Raw genomic sequence first — 15857 nt, 5'->3', positions numbered from 1 at the left:
TGTGTGCGTGTGAAATAGATGGATTATGGTCCCGTACCCAATAAGATGGATATGTGTGTGTGTTAGAGAGAGAGGGGAGAGGGGGAGAGAGAGTGAGGAAGAGGAAGGGAGAGAGAGTGTGTGAGAGAATTTAATGATAAAAAATGTCGCCAATGTCACTTAATATGTATGAGAATATTAATATTGAACTCTTAAAGTTAATGTGGCCCTGTTGTAATACGGAGCTGTGGCTCGCCTCTTTACATGAAATTAATTCCCTCAGTTGTGGTGGCAAATATAATACACATAATTCATATTGTTATGCACTAGCGTGTGTGTGTAAAATAGATGGATTATGGTCCGGTACCCAATAAAATGGATATGTGTGTGTTAGAGAGAGAGGGAGAGGGGGAGAGAGAGTGAGGAAGAGGGAGGGAGAGAGAGTGTGTGTGAGGATTTGATGCTAAAAAAGGTCGTCAATGTCACTTGATATGTATAAGTATATTAATATTGAACTCTTAAAGTTGATGTGGCTCCGTTGCAACGCACGGCCGTTCTTCTAATGACATAATAATTGCCGTGGTGGTGAGACTGTTCTGCGTGCACCCTTGTGCCGAGGGAATAGACATTTTGGCTGGTTAGTGGGTCGATAGACTCAAATGCCTGGAATCTCTGGCCACGTGTGCTTTCAGCATCACATCACCGAGGTCGTTGCTAGCTTTATTTATTAGTTGAGACGTCCCAGATGAAGAACATCGTACAGTTCTGATAGGCAATTGTTGCTGGAAGAAAGGCAAGTCCACTACCATGTAGACATAACCATTAAACTCGGTCATATACCTATTTGGTTTCAGAAGCATTGACATACTTTTGCACAAATTCAATCAATTTTTGAAATAGGTTGAAAGTACACTTTTTCAAGAACGGATAAAGTGGCTAGCAAGGCCTCGCCGGCCGGCCATCCCATTGGATGAGCTCGATAGATTCGGTGCGCTGGCACATGATCATTTCTGTGTTCTCCGAATAGATGCGCTCTACTATATACTCCGTCCCACAATATAAGATTGTTTTTCAAACTAATAATAGCTTGAAAAACGATCTTATATTGTAGGATGGAGGGAGTATGTTGCATCGATCAGAAAAGTGACACCGCCACCGACACCGCGAGTGGGCGGTGTCACCACTCACCACCGACGCAGTCTGCCGAAGAAGAGACGAGGTGGACATTCAACTATGAAGGAAGACAGTGTGAGTGAAGCCACATAGGGGAACACAACTTGTTGCCTGCCGCTAGCTAGGCTTTAACCCCAGCCTTATCAGCATAACAAGACTCAGCATAAGAAAAGGGATATGCTAAACGAGAGGTGAGTACGCCGGTGCTCGTCCATCTCATCCACACGGTGCTCCTGTTGTCTTCTTTTGTGTGTGAAATATTTTCAGTGGCTGGCGATGGTGGCTCGTGGTTCCCACCATTTGTGAACCTAATAATGCTAGCTAGCTGCAACAGCGCATGCATATGCATGTGTATTTCTCCTGGTTTCCGAATTGTAAGAATCTCATACTATGTGACGGAAGCATGATGTATGTAGTGTTAAAAAATGCGTGATGTATGTACTAGAGCCAGAGAGCCAACAGACCTTCAAAACGCCCGCAAATGTCCAGACCGACGTGTCCGTATGTTGTTTGCCATCTAACGGGACTTGTATTTGTCTGTGGATGCGTTCACTTGTCCGAATTCCCGCAAACGAGACTTGTATTACGGACGTGGTGGCTTGTACCAGGGGCCTGGAGCTCACTTCGGTCTAGCCGAGAAGACAGGCGTTTGAGAGTCAACGGACCCGCTTTCTGGAGCCAAGAGAAGCAAACAGGAGGAGAACTTCGTGGATCAATGATGCAGCATGATGCTATAGCCTCCATAGACCATAGCTCACCATACTACTGCCCCATCACTCCAACATGCATTGCAAAAATTAAATAACACAAGTGGCTCACCGTGACTCTCCATCCATCAACTTCACTTGCATGTAGCTAGGTTTTTTTTTTACCACAGCCAACTTTCTCTCTTATTTTCCTTTCCTGGAGGACCACACCTTTTACCTGATGAAACTCCTCTGCTGAAAGTCCTCTTCTGCTCACAACAGTAAAATCTGAAAAGAAAATTGGAATTGTTTTATTGGCAAACTTCGATAAATGTTTTGAGTGTTTGCAGAGCTTCATCATGGAATGAAATTAATGGAAGTTGTGAAAGAAACAAAATCAGCACACCAAACTGCTTTCAAAAATAGCTACAGAGTATTTTAGAGCGTCGATTTTGCTTTTTCCGCCACTACTTCGATGAATGTCATTTCATATGAAACTTTATAAGCAATCAAAACATTTGTCAAGGTTTAGCACAGAAAAATTAATTCCTAAATTGTTTACATTTTTTTCCTGATTGAACTGTTCATCCAAGCTCATTTGATTCCGAGTTAAGAAACATTGCATCCGCTGCTCTGCAGGTTATACCAAGCCTTTGCAAGCCATAGCTTTGTTTTAACTAATCTCCTTGACGGCAGCATCCATCCGATGTAGAACTATGGGACAACTGTCCAAACTGAATCATTGATCATGTCCTAAGGTGAAAGAGTGAGGAAAAGTCACATCCCTACCCGGATACCACTTTTTTTTTTACTGTGTGTAACTTTGACAGTTAAGTTTCCTGACAGCATAAAGCAATCATGAATATTTTCTAAAATAATAATGTTGAATTTAAATTGTTTGTATGTGATAATATGATGCATACTCAGCTATGTACACCTCACCCATTCTCTTTCTTAGATGAGTAGAACCATAGGCAGTACCGCATGAGAGTGATTTTTCCAACCGTGCACAGGATATAGATCCACCGTCGGTGATTGCTTTGACCTCCGTGTTATTTATTTTAGTTGTTGTAAAAATTTATCTTGTTCCATAATGTTTTGTTCAACTTTTCCCCTGTTTCAAAGTGTATGTCTGTATACCAACGAAAAAATGTACTCCCTCCGTTTCTTTTTAGTTTGCATATAAAGTTTGGTCAAATTCAAATTTGATAAAGTTTGACTAACTTTATAGAAAAATACAAATATTCACAATCTGAAACCAATAATATTAGATGCGTCATGAAATTAACTTTCGTACCATATAACTTTAGTATTGTAGATGTTGACATTTCTTTATATAAATTTGGTCAAACTTTGTTTAGTTTGAGTTTGACCAAATCTTATATGCAAAACGGAGGGATCAGTACCTGTTTCTGACCAAGAATTTGCTGATACAGGAGAAGCGCAATGAAACATTATGATACACTTTGGAATGAGAGAAAAACCTAATGTAACAGTTTGAAACAGAAAGATTTTGACTAGTTCAAAAAAGAGTAGCCTGGATCTCAAAGCAACCATGGAGGGCTGATACATGCACATCTGCGTGGCCCATCTCTGCTTACCGATTTTCAATGCCAATTAAGGGACAGGTTGGACGCCATAACCAACAAACAGAACTGAACCCAATGATTTCTTCTCTAGCTAGCTTGGCTTCTGAGGATGAGGCCTTCCGAACACCATTAGTGACAGGACAGGCTGAATAATTTTTTTAGACAGGCTGAATATTGAGCACGAGAATATATGTGGCACAACGATGAGCGTGGTCGGGGCCTCCATCCACCGCGCCTGCGGCATCCATCTATAAATACCAGCTAGCCAGTGCCCTGCATACAGGCCACACTAATTAAGCAAGTACGTAGTACGCCTCCACTCCACTAGCACTAGCTAGGTGAAACGATATGGAATTGCAGATGTGCTCTTCTTCCTCCTCCTCGCAGCACGCACGGGTGGCTGCTTGGGTGCTCCTACCGTTGCTTTGCTTTTCCATGGTGTTATCCAGAGCACACGGAGGAGAGTCTCGCAAGGCACGTAATTAAATTTTATGCACGCACAACTCTTGTTTACGTGCTCCGAGCTAGCTAGCTTACCTAATTAACCATGCATATCTGCTTCTTCAGGTTTATGTAGCTTACCTAGGCGACGTTAAGCACGGGCACCCGGACGAGGTCGTCGCCTCGCACCATGACATGCTCACCACTCTTCTCCAAAGGTGCGTAACTAATTACTAGCAAGGTTGTTCTTCAGCTCGTCCCTAGCTAATTAAAGTAACTTACTAGCAAGGTTTGCAGAACGAAATTAAATGGCCTTCAATTTGTTCTACTACTTTGAACATTTGTAGCAAGGAGGATGCTTCGGCCTCCATGGTCTACAACTACAAGCATGGTTTCTCGGGCTTTGCCGCCATGCTCACCGCGGACCAAGCAACAAGGCTTGCAGGTCCATCGATTGTCATCATCTCAGTTTTGCTTGCAAGATAGTACTAATCAACTACCACCTCTAGTTCCTAAATAGGTCCCCTTTTTATATTGAAACACAAGATAAAACAAACAAAAAGCACTCGAAGAATGCTTTTGAGACAAATATATATACTATTTCCCCAAGCTTCCAACGTAAATATTTGAAAGAACAATTTACAGCTTTAAAAATTAACTCATTTTTTGGTATGAACTGTGTGATGTTGTGCAGAGTTTCCGGGAGTCATCAGTGTTGAACCGAGCAAAACATACAGGACCACCACCACACGGAGCTGGGACTTTCTTGGACTCAACTACCCGTCCTCCCATACGCCGGCCAGTGAGCTACTCCAGGCAAGCAACTACGGAGAGGATATAATCATCGGTGTGGTTGACACGGGTCAGTATACATTATGTTAAAGTGGAGTCGCTTCAGCTTTCTTGAACGAATCCGGCAGCCCGCAACCAACTAATAACTGATCAATCGAATCAGGGATCTGGCCGGAGTCGAGAAGCTTCAGCGACCAAGGGTACGGGCCCGTGCCATCAAGGTGGAAAGGAAAATGCCAGGTTGGGCCAGACTGGGGCAGCAACAACTGCAGCCGAAAGATCATTGGCGCACGGTTCTACACCGCCGGGGTCCCCAAAGAATACTTCGAAGGGGCACCACTCTCGCCACGGGACCATGCCGGCCACGGCACACACACGGCCTCCACCGCGGCTGGCTCGGCTGTGGGGCAGGAAGCTGCCAGCTTCCATGGCATTGCCGCGGGGGTCGCACGGGGAGGCGCGCCACACGCTCGCATCGCAGTGTACAAGTCCTGCTGGAGCAAGGAGGGCCACTGCCCCACGCCGGCCGTGCTAGCCGCCATCGACGACGCCATCCATGACGGGGTGGACGTTCTGTCATTGTCCCTGGAAATGAGCGAGAACTTATACGGTACACTACATGCGGTCCTGAAGGGGATCGTCATGGTGCACACCGCTGGCAACGCTGGGCCGCATATGCAGACCATCAGGGACACCTCGCCGTGGGCCATCACCGTCGCGGCAACCAACATCGATCGCTCGTTCGATACAGTGATCACGTTGGGAAACAAGCAACAAATAGTGGTATGTGGATGTAACGGTAACGCAACCACTCTCCATCAAAATTATAAGCGAGTATATAATGTGTGTGCTACGCTGGTTATTCTGCAGGGACAATCTCTCTATTACCAAGGGAAGAAGGACTCATCATCCAGGAGCAGTTTCGGAAATTTTGCATGTTTACGATCGTAAGAAAAAAAAAACTCTAACGACCTCAGCAATATCCACCATGAATATTGCAACGTAGGGGGTGCAAATTAGTGATTTCCTTAGGGTACCCTTAACTATTTTTAGTTCAAAGAAATGAAAAACTAGTCATTTGCTTGAACTAAAGAGGGTTAAAAGGTACCCTAAAGTCACCCCTACCACGATGCACACAACAGCCCAGCAATCCAAATACATGCTTCAATTTGCTTTTGTAAATTTAGTTGTACCGCAGAGGTTTTTGACGGCGCCCAAGACCTGAAAGGGTTGATCCTCCTCTGCAACGATCAAAGGGGAGCTTTATTCCCGGCGGCGCAATACCTCATGGATGGAGGAGGAACCGGACTCATCATCGTGTCATCCACGACGGACGACATGAGACCCGTGACAGATTGCGAAGGCATCGCCTGTGTAGTTGTCAACATCGAAGACGCGGAGAGGATGTGCCAATACTATGAGGACACAAGGTACAACCATACACGCACAATAAAACTTCATTTAAAAAAAAGTCAAAGTGGAGATGCCATCCAATCAGCTCTGCATGCATGGACCTATTCACACAGCCATAAACTTATGTTCGATGCCATTGATTTTGTTTTGTAAACAGCTCTGCCCAGGCAAAGATTGAACCGGCGGGCACCGTTACGGGCAAGGAGATACTGGCCCCAAAAGTGGCGATCTTCTCCTCCAGAGGCCCATCTGTTACTTACCCCGCCATTCTCAAGGTGTGTACCGTGCCAGCTGCATGACCTTGTTGTATACAGTAGTATGTCATCCCACCTCACGCTGCTGCGACGGCCTTTGGTTCTGTAACAGCCTGACATAGCTGCACCTGGAGCCAACATCCTGGCAGCAAAACAAGATGGCTACGTATTTAAGTCAGGGACGTCCATGGCAGCCCCTCATGTAGCGGGCATCGCAGCGCTACTCAAAGTTTTGCACCCATACTGGTCTCCTGCGGCAATAAAATCTGCCATGGTTACCACTGGTTCGTAATAACAAGACATCATCTAGCATATCTTTAACTCCATACAAGTAGAATGGCATCAAATTCATAGTTCATGCACTTGTGTTGTTTACCTCTGCTTAATTTGTTGGTTTTGCATGTCCAAAATAAATTAAGCCCATGTAACCAATGAACGTGGCATGCCGATAATGGCGGAAGGATATTCGCGGAAGATCGCCGACCCATTCGACTACGGAGGCGGGACCATCAATCCTTGCGGGGCGGCTCATCCCGGCCTCATATATGACATCGATCCAAGTGATTACAGCAAATTCTTCAAATGCACCATCAGCAACAAGAGGACACCCGTGGATTGCAACACCACCACCATGCAACCAGCGTATTACTTGAACCTGCCATCCATATCGGTTCCCGATCTCAGGCATCCCATCACCGTTTCCAGGACTGTGACCAATGTCGGCGAGGTCAATTCTGTGTACCATGCCGCAGTCCAGAGCCCAACAGGAGTCAAGATGGAGGTCGTCCCGCCCGTTCTTGTGTTCGACGCTACCAACAAAGTTCAGACGTATCAGGTGAAGCTATCACCTATGTGGAAGTTGCACGGGTACTACACATTTGGTAGCCTTACCTGGCATAACGACCAAAAGACAGTGAGGATTCCAATTGTGACACGACTTACAATTGAAGAATTCTACTGAGTTGTTGCATAATAAAATAAAAATATCATTTCCACACTTAACAATAAAAAGCAGACATGCATGGCAGTGATGAGGAAAACATGCCACCTGATATGTACCCCCCCCCCCCTAACGGCATGAGGTGTTTGCAATTATATTACCGAAGAGGAATTGAGCTCCAGTTATTAGAACGATAACTATAAATATGCTTTTGCTAATTTTGAGTTCCATTAGAGCTTTGAATATTTTGGTCATATTGAATTTCAGACTACTAAGTCAAAAAATGGCACTACTGCAAGATGTTTGTCTGTAGTGAAATGACAGTGCAATTTTTTTTGTAAGTTGTGGATGAGTCGGCATGGTTGGATGCTAATCGAAACACTAAGAAATGTGATCAAGATTCAAGAAAAAAAATGCGATATGTTGTGGTAGTCCACTAAATATTTTCTACTTTCTAAGGTGTATGATCATATAATAATGCGTGAAAATAGATACGATCTTGTGAACATAGCCAAAAAACTTAAGGTCTACGATCATTATTATAGGTGTACTATTACACAAAACTAAAAACATCTTCATAGAAATTTTAAAATCATGAGATAACACAATGCACAAATATTATGCCATAGAATTTCATGTCCCAATTAAATTTGTAGGTTGACAAACAAATAAGGCAAATCAGGTAACAATAGGAAATTCAAACAGAGTGAATACTATCATATAGTTGTCTGTAGTTGAATTTGTTATTATTATTCCCTGAATTTTAGTTGGACTTGGATAAAAAAAATTGAGACACATGATAGATATATGTTGTGACAATGTTTTCAAAAGTTTAAGGTTTTTCATTATCACTAAGGACACTAAGCAATCATCTTGTATAGTATATTAGTACACCACATATGTGTGTCTAGTGCGCCGAACATGCTCTCGCTGTTTCGGCACAGTTACTCCCTCTGGGTGGTGGAAGCAGCTGATAATGATTGTGATAGACAACTTGGTTGCATGATTAATATGATGGTGTACTTTACATGATTTTGTTTCTTGTAAATATTCACTGATATAGCCACATCATACAACACTTCACTTCATTAGTATACAACTATACATAGTAGCATGTGACACTAATATTGATCCTTCATCACTGATACAAAATGGGAACAAACAATTCGAAGAAGATATTAAGAGAATAAGCAACATTGAATATGTTGATTTGTTGACGTCAGTATGAAGTAAGTGTTCGGCGCAAAAAGACCACAAGGTGTGACCTTTTCCGAAAAGAATTGGATCTTGCCTATGTTTGTGGTTTCCCATGCAAACATAAATTTTCAAAAAAAAAAATTCTATAAAGGGTGGATTTTATTGATTCATAATGTTGCATCATGAAAATACAATCATCATGAAGACACCTAGCCTCTGCAAAATTAGGATGCACACAGACAACACCAATGCACGCACACAAAGAAGAAAACGGAAAGTGACCTCTGAAAGTCCGGTTGAAGTGAACTCAGTATGCAAGTGCAACAATCAACATCAACCACCACCGATGATAGTACCCATACTGTGAGAAAAGTGCTTTAACAATGATGACTGCAGGAAGGAAACAACACGCGAGTGCCGCCATCACCAGATCCACCCACGTCAGTTAGATCTTGGGTTTTCACCTCAAAGAATAAGTCTGAGTAAACTCTAGACAATGCCTCCAACAAGGGTATGATGTAGAAACAACCATTGCCATGTACAACCAATGTAGGTGAAACCTAGAGTTTTTACTCCGGAGCTCAAGACCATGTGCTCAAAAGCACCACCAATCTTAAGTCACCTTGTATTGTCGCCCCCACTTTCAATGAAGAAGTCACTGCTGCGAGCCATGTCATTACACCTCAACAACCGTACACCTTCATATGCCTAACGTGGAAATCACCACGCAAACAGGACATGCCACGTATATGTAGAGCAGATCAGAGCAACATACATTTGATTGTGTAATAATATCACGGGTTTAAAGAATTTAGTCTACGGAGGCAATCACAGTAGTTTCTTTCCTTTGTTTTTTTCTATTCAATGGAAAAAAATGGAAACATACATTTACAATTTTTTTAACACAATGTTTTCCCGGTGACATGCATGCCATTGTTGCATCATCTATCTTGTTCTACTGCCTACTGTGTGTGTTCTAAATAACATTGCGCATCATCAGCATCTACCATCACACCATATATAGTTACATAATTGTCACGGTGTTGATACTGTTTTTTTAGGGCTAGGTGTTGATACTGTTGTGCGTGAACCATTGTGCACTTGTGCCGAGGGAATACTTTGGTTGGTTAATGGGCCCGGCAACATCAGATGGCTGGAATCTTTGCCCAGGCGGCCGGCCACTAGAGTGCTTTCAATCAGCACCACCGAGAGGTCGGATAAAAGCAGGTTCACTAGTAGTCCCGTGTCCTCCATGAGTACTACCCCCGTCTCGATTTATTTAGCTCTCTAGCATTTTGAGCCAAACTTTGAACATGCATATGACTAATAAAATATAGAATATATTTTACAAAAAAATAAGCCATTGGATTTGTATTTGGAAGAGCTTTTCGGTGGTATAATTTTTGTAACATATAATTTAAATTTTATTAGTTAAATTTGATGGTCAAATTTTAGCCCAGAATGAGAGGAGGCTAATAAACCCGGACGGAGGTAGTATATGACATAACCGTCACCCTAGCTGGCATAAGATAGAGAGCGATAGTGCCACCGGTGGTGAATTTCTTTCTTTCAATATGAAGCACATATATCATTGGATGTATTTGTGTTGGGCCTCCCATTGTGGGCCTGAAGGAAAAATGTTTACGACAAGGTTTCCTGCATGCATGCATTGTCACTATCTTTTAAAGCATGGCTAATAATATAGCCAGCTGCTGGCTATATAGACATGTCATGTCATCAAGATTTAGCAATATTAATTACTCATACAATAGAGTTGGCTATATAGACATGCCATGCCATCAAAATTTAGTAATATTTTTACCTAGAAGCATGCATAGAGGTTGACTCTTGCATGAGAGTCCACTCCTTCACTTTTTCCTTATCGCTCTTCTTCACATAGGCAAAAGTGTCAATTAAGCGGGCTTAATTATAGCCCACTATTCTACTTGCTCACCAAGAGAGGCCAATATATTTAAGGCACGAATGGAGTGTAAAGATGTTAATTTGTTATGGAAGGGATTGATTGCGCCCACATAGGGAACAAATCTTATTGCCTGCCGCTAGCTAGGCCTTTAGCACCCCAGCAAATACGGGACGCCATCAAAGAGAATACATTATGTCGTTATACACTGCTCCATTTGCTTAACTAGCAAGCGGTTGGGAACGCTGGTGCTCGTCCATGTCATGATGCTCATGATGTCGTGCTTTCTTTTATCAGTGTGCCGTGTGTGGACATCGTGATATGTATATATGCAGTCTTTTCACAGTGAGAAAGAGGCGCGCACCTGGTGGGCGCTAGCGACAGTGGCTTCGGTCATTCCCACCCTTTTTCGTATGGCCATCTCCTAGTGAAGTGACCACACTATCTCTTTCGGGAGGTAATCGCATAAAACCATTATAATTGTGACGGACATCACCGAATGCCACCGCCCTAGATCACAAGTTTTCATTCGGAGAGCATATACAATCATTATCAACCTTTGTTGACGATGCTAATGGTGTTATCTAACCTTGCCACCCGCGAACCTCTATTGACATAGAGCTTTGCGAGCCAGCCTCCGAGGCTCCGACAGGGAATGAGCTCTTGTCCGGTACCAAAAGTGAAATCCAGGGCATCGACTCCACCATGCCCGGGCTACAGTAACCAATCGGCCAAGGGATCTAACGTCAACTACATGATTGTTATGGTGTTGACACTGTTTTGCGTGAACCCTTGTGCCGAGGTAATATAAACTTTGGTTGGTTAGTGGATCGACAGACCCAAAGGCCTGGAATCTCCGGTGACGGCATGGTTTGCGCATCACATAACCGAGAACGTTGCGAGCTTTTAGTTATTTATTAGTTGAGACGTCCACCTTGAAGAACGCCGTACAGTTTCGGTTGATCGTTGTTGCGAGAAGAGAAGAAAGGCAAGTCCACTACTTCCTCGCCGGCCGGCCGTTCTGTTGCTCAAGAGATTCGGTGCGCGCGGGTGATAGCGCCACCGCTACCCAAGGAGAGTGGGACGTTCGTGTCATCACCGAGGCACCGACATGGCCACCCGAGGACGAGACAAGGCTGAAACTCAACTATGAAGGAATGCAGTGTGATGGAGCCCACACAGCTTATTGCCTGCCGCTAGCAAGCTAGGCTTTAAGCCCAGCCTTATCAGCATAAGAAAAGGGACATGTTAAATGAGCGGCGATTACGCCGGTGGTCGTCCATCTCGCTGTCACGGTGCGACCCGGTGCTGCAGATATTTTCGCCCCTTAGGCTGGTCATAGTGGGGAGTAACTTAGACTAGTGTTATATGCATGACATTAGTCTAAGTTACTATCTAAGTTACCCCTACTATTGCTAACTGCCTGGAACAGCGCGCATGCGTGTGTTTGTCCTGGTTTCCAAATTAGAATTTCATACGCTGCTAATTTCCGTACGTGGGGACTGGGACTGGAGTGCGACGTAGTACTATTTGGATGAACAAGCCTCGTCTTTATCTCAGAAAGTATTACAGGGCCGGAGGTAGCGTCCGCTTTTGCAAGGCACGCATGCTGCCGTTTCATTGTGGGAATCTTTTGGTCCCATTTGCTGGTCTCATGAAAAAACCCGCATATGGTGCATCAGGAATCCGCACTTGCTTCTTTATTCTGCTTTTTTCTTTTGTATATACTAGCACATATGCCCGTGCGTTGCAACGGGATGATAAAATTATATACCTCTAGCTCAATATAAGAATGGATCAAGACCCCCACATGTCTGTATTCTCTAGTTCAACATGGCATCCTTTAATTAGGGCCAAACCAGTACATTATTTTTTATTGACACGTGCCTATAATTTGTTTCAATTATAATTAACCAGCATATTCTTTTTTATTGCCACATGAAAGCTACCACTGCCAATAACTTATGGTGTCCCTTATTCTGAACAAGCCGACTTAACTCGATGCGCCGGATGCAGAGCAGGCCCAGTATGGGATTGATCGACCTCACGACCTCAAAGACCCGACCACATGTTGCTAGCCACTCAAACAAACGTGTTCTGATAACCAATGGTCAGCATAAATATAAAAGAATATAATGCAACGCGAGATTCGACACTTTTTTTTGAACTTTTCAAAAACCGATAACTATGAAATCCAAATATACATGGCAACATGAACAATTTTCCAAATTACACGCATTTTTAAAAAGACGAACAAAAAATTTGAATGGAACATTTGTTGAAATCCACAAACATTTCTTAAAACATGAACTTTTTATAAAAATACGTTTTTTTAAGTGGTGAACAATTTTTGGAAACGGGAAAATGTTTTGAACATATAGATGAAATTTAGAAATTTGTATTTTAATGCAAATATTATTTTCAATTTTTGAACATATCACTAAAACAATAATTCTAATTTGTAACATTTTTAAATCTTGAATTATTTTTTTAAAACCCCAAAAAAAATTCAAAAAATGGGAATAATATTTTATATTCTTAAAAAAATTCGGAATAACAAAAAAATATAATTTCCAACATATTTAAATAGGAACAAAATTGTAGAATTCATAACATGAACTACCGAATATACTTGGCAACTTGAACAATTTTCCAAATTATAGACGGTTCTTTCGAAAATTACAAACATTTTTGAACAAAGCAAGAACAAAAATTTGAATGGAACATTTCCTGAAATGCACATACATTTCTTAAAGACATGAACCTTCTTATAAAAATACGAACATTTTTTAAGTTGTGATTTTTTAAATAGGAATATGTTTTAAAAATGCAGAAGAATTTTAGAAAATGTGTTTCTTTAATGCAAACTTTATTTTCAATTTTTAAACATATCTTTAAAACAAGAATATTTTTCGAATTTGAATTTTTTTAAATGCATTTGTTTAGATGTTGAACAATTTTTAAAAATACAAACATTTCTTGAAAAATGGGAATATTTTTGTAATTTATATTTGAATAAATTTTGGCACGACAAAAAAATCCAAACATTTTGCAGAGTAGGAACACATTTTTGTAATTTGTATTTTTTACGAAATTTTGAATAAAAATTGAAAAATTACAATTGGGAACATTTAAAAAAAATGAATTTCTGAAAAAATGAATAAAATAGACTTGCAATAGGAACACATAGAAAAATGACCTGCCTAGTCTTGGGCGCCTTGTGCGTAGTTTAAATTAGTTTCCCCATTGAGCGGGAAATAGAATTTTTTTATTGCTGCGGGGGCAGGAAAATATGGGCTGACTTTACTGGGTCATAGGGCGCGCAGCCCATATACAAAATTCTGCATAAATCGTTTTTCCTTTGCCAACAGATGGAATACGATTGTCTCAAAAAAAACAGATGGAGTACGAAAGTTTAGTACCACCTCGGATAGAGGGAAAAATAATGTTTTGGCGGTGAACGGATGAAAAAATCAGAGAAACGCACCTTGCTTTATTAATAGGTATAGATTGTCTGTAAACTTTATCTTTAATTAATGAAAATTACTGTAGAATGATCGTTCTATGGTTTGGGCTTCAAAAAAAATCGCACCTGCCCAGCTGCGTTAACCGTCTGATTGTTTCACAATCCACAAAGTTGTTGATTCCCGTACAAGGGCATAACAAGTTTTAAGTTTTAGTTTCTTAATCTTTACGACTTTATCGGTCATGGGTTTTTAAACTTATGATTTTATAACTCACTCGTACCAAGTTTCAGACTTGATACTTGAAACTTACAATTTTGTCATTGTAGGTTCTGAAACATACAATTTTGCCGGTCGCTCATACTAAGTTTCAAAAGGTGAAATAAAAGAAATTTTTAAAAACTCATCGAAATGTATTTAAAATGGATCTTATTTGAATGCCCTTCTCACTAGAAACACGAATATGTGGTCCAACTTCTTCTCTCACAAAATATGTTGGAGCATGTACTACAGCTGGATGTACATCTACAGCCTGCTCCTCTTCTCTCTCTGCTCTCCTCTCTACTTCAACTAGGCAAAAATCTCATGTGGCCTCTTTTATAGCCTACCTACATTAGGAAGCGGATTAGGAGCACTCGGCGATGCTGCACACTGAAATCACACCCGCTCCCATGCTAGCTCGGGATATGTGCATCATTTAACAAAATGGTTTCTCATGTGTGAATACCTCACAGAGGCGTACACGTGAACAGTTTTGACCTGTGCATTGCCATTCAATATCTGTGCATGGCGAGCATTAGAATATAGAACAGGGGCACAATGCATTAACTATCTTCCGTGTTAGAGCTAGGCCATTTATACTTTACATCCAGCGGCATTCCCTCCATTGCCAGATCAAAAAGGAGTAAGGATCCCCTCCAAGAGCTTACAGTTCATCTTCCCCAACATCCCATATCCAGAGAAGACGAGAGACGGTCGGGGCAGCTCATACCCAGTTGCTGATAAAAGCCATCTCTTCAAACTATAGCTGGTGCTATTTGGAAATGATATGATTCCTACATCAGATGTGCGAATGGATCCGGGTTCAGTTAAAACAACCATGAAAAAACCATGGCGAAGAGAGCAGTCAAGTTCAGAATTGATTGCTGAGGTTTGTTGTTTAAGAACTTTTATATGTTTAGCACTAGTCTTGCATACATGGAGTGGCTCTGAGAATAAATCATTGAAGCGAGCGCATCATTCTGTAGCATCTCGTCTAATCAAAAGCAGTAAGAGTGCACTTGGATGATTAAATTTTTGAAGAAATATACAGTGAACAAGTACGTTGCAACTTTTGTGCAGTGTTGTAAGAAATGAAGGTGTGAGAGGAACAGCTAGGCTCTTGTAAATGGCGCATTTAATAACCTGACAAGTCGGTTGTCACAGTGTGTTAATTCGCCTGTAAAGTCCCAAAGGCCAAAACGAACATGTGAGTGGCTGCATCGGGATGACTTCATTGATAGCTTAATGAGTTTCTAGTTCTTTTGGTGATACACAATGCTCTCCTGTGGTGTGCACACAAAGTCAATAGTCCTAATTAATGAGACTACCGTTTGCATGCAAGAAAAGTTAACGTGTTGTCTTTCCTCTGCAAATACAGGTATGTCAGAGTATGACGCGGCTCAGTAAATGAATGCAAAACAGCTACTTGCAATGTAATTACGTCAATTCATCTTCGCTGGAGCATGAAGATGAACGATTAAATGCGGCTACACTGCACTGGTAAATCAGGCAATGTGACTAATAACATACTAGATTTTTAGAGGAAAAGTTTTGAGATTAGTACAGTTAAATCGTCTAGAATTACTATCATGAAGTTCTCAGGTTTTCACTAAAAATAGAAATACTTAATTTCATTGAATTTGTACCTTGAATTTTCCTGGATTGGAATTATCTGTTTCTATTTCTAAATTTAATAATTATGAAATCCGGAGTTTTAATTATTGCAGGATAAGATTCTCAATTTTTA

General features: G+C 41.6%; 1 protein-coding gene across 2 annotated transcripts; it reads left to right on the top strand.

Moving 5' to 3' along the window:
- Positions 1 to 3688: 3688 nt before the first annotated feature.
- On the top strand, positions 3689 to 7565 carry LOC147992776 (subtilisin-like protease SBT3.6). Of its 2 annotated transcripts, XM_087531671.1 has the most exons (10): positions 3689 to 3901; positions 3995 to 4086; positions 4216 to 4313; positions 4563 to 4730; positions 4824 to 5443; positions 5531 to 5607; positions 5848 to 6090; positions 6231 to 6348; positions 6440 to 6611; positions 6747 to 7565. In XM_087531671.1, the coding sequence occupies exons 1-10, from the start codon at positions 3776 to 3778 to the stop codon at positions 7286 to 7288; spliced, it is 2256 nt and encodes a 751-aa protein (XP_087387797.1). In that variant the 5' UTR covers positions 3689 to 3775; the 3' UTR covers positions 7289 to 7565. The 2 variants fall into 2 exon arrangements, with proteins under 2 accessions (XP_087387797.1, XP_087387802.1); XM_087531676.1 differs by lacking the exon at positions 4216 to 4313.
- Positions 7566 to 15857: the final 8292 nt, after the last annotated feature.

The sequence above is a fragment of the Triticum urartu genome, chromosome 1A (assembly GCF_056163025.1).
Source record: "Triticum urartu cultivar PI428250 chromosome 1A, HENAU_Tu73, whole genome shotgun sequence".
Classification (NCBI taxonomy): domain Eukaryota; kingdom Viridiplantae; phylum Streptophyta; class Magnoliopsida; order Poales; family Poaceae; genus Triticum; species Triticum urartu.
The sequence above is the reverse complement of the archived record's forward strand: the minus strand, read 5'-3'. Positions and strand labels throughout refer to the sequence as shown.

Bases quoted from the DNA above. Each gene is read 5' to 3' on its own strand.
- LOC147992776 (XM_087531671.1), top strand. From the start codon at position 3,776: ATGGAATTGCAGATGTGCTCTTCTTCCTCCTCCTCGCAGCACGCACGG. The intron at 3,902-3,994 runs GCACGTAATTAA...CTGCTTCTTCAG, and splicing joins ACGGAGGAGAGTCTCGCAAG to GTTTATGTAGCTTACCTAGG. The intron at 6,091-6,230 runs GTACAACCATAC...TTTTGTAAACAG, and splicing joins CAATACTATGAGGACACAAG to CTCTGCCCAGGCAAAGATTG.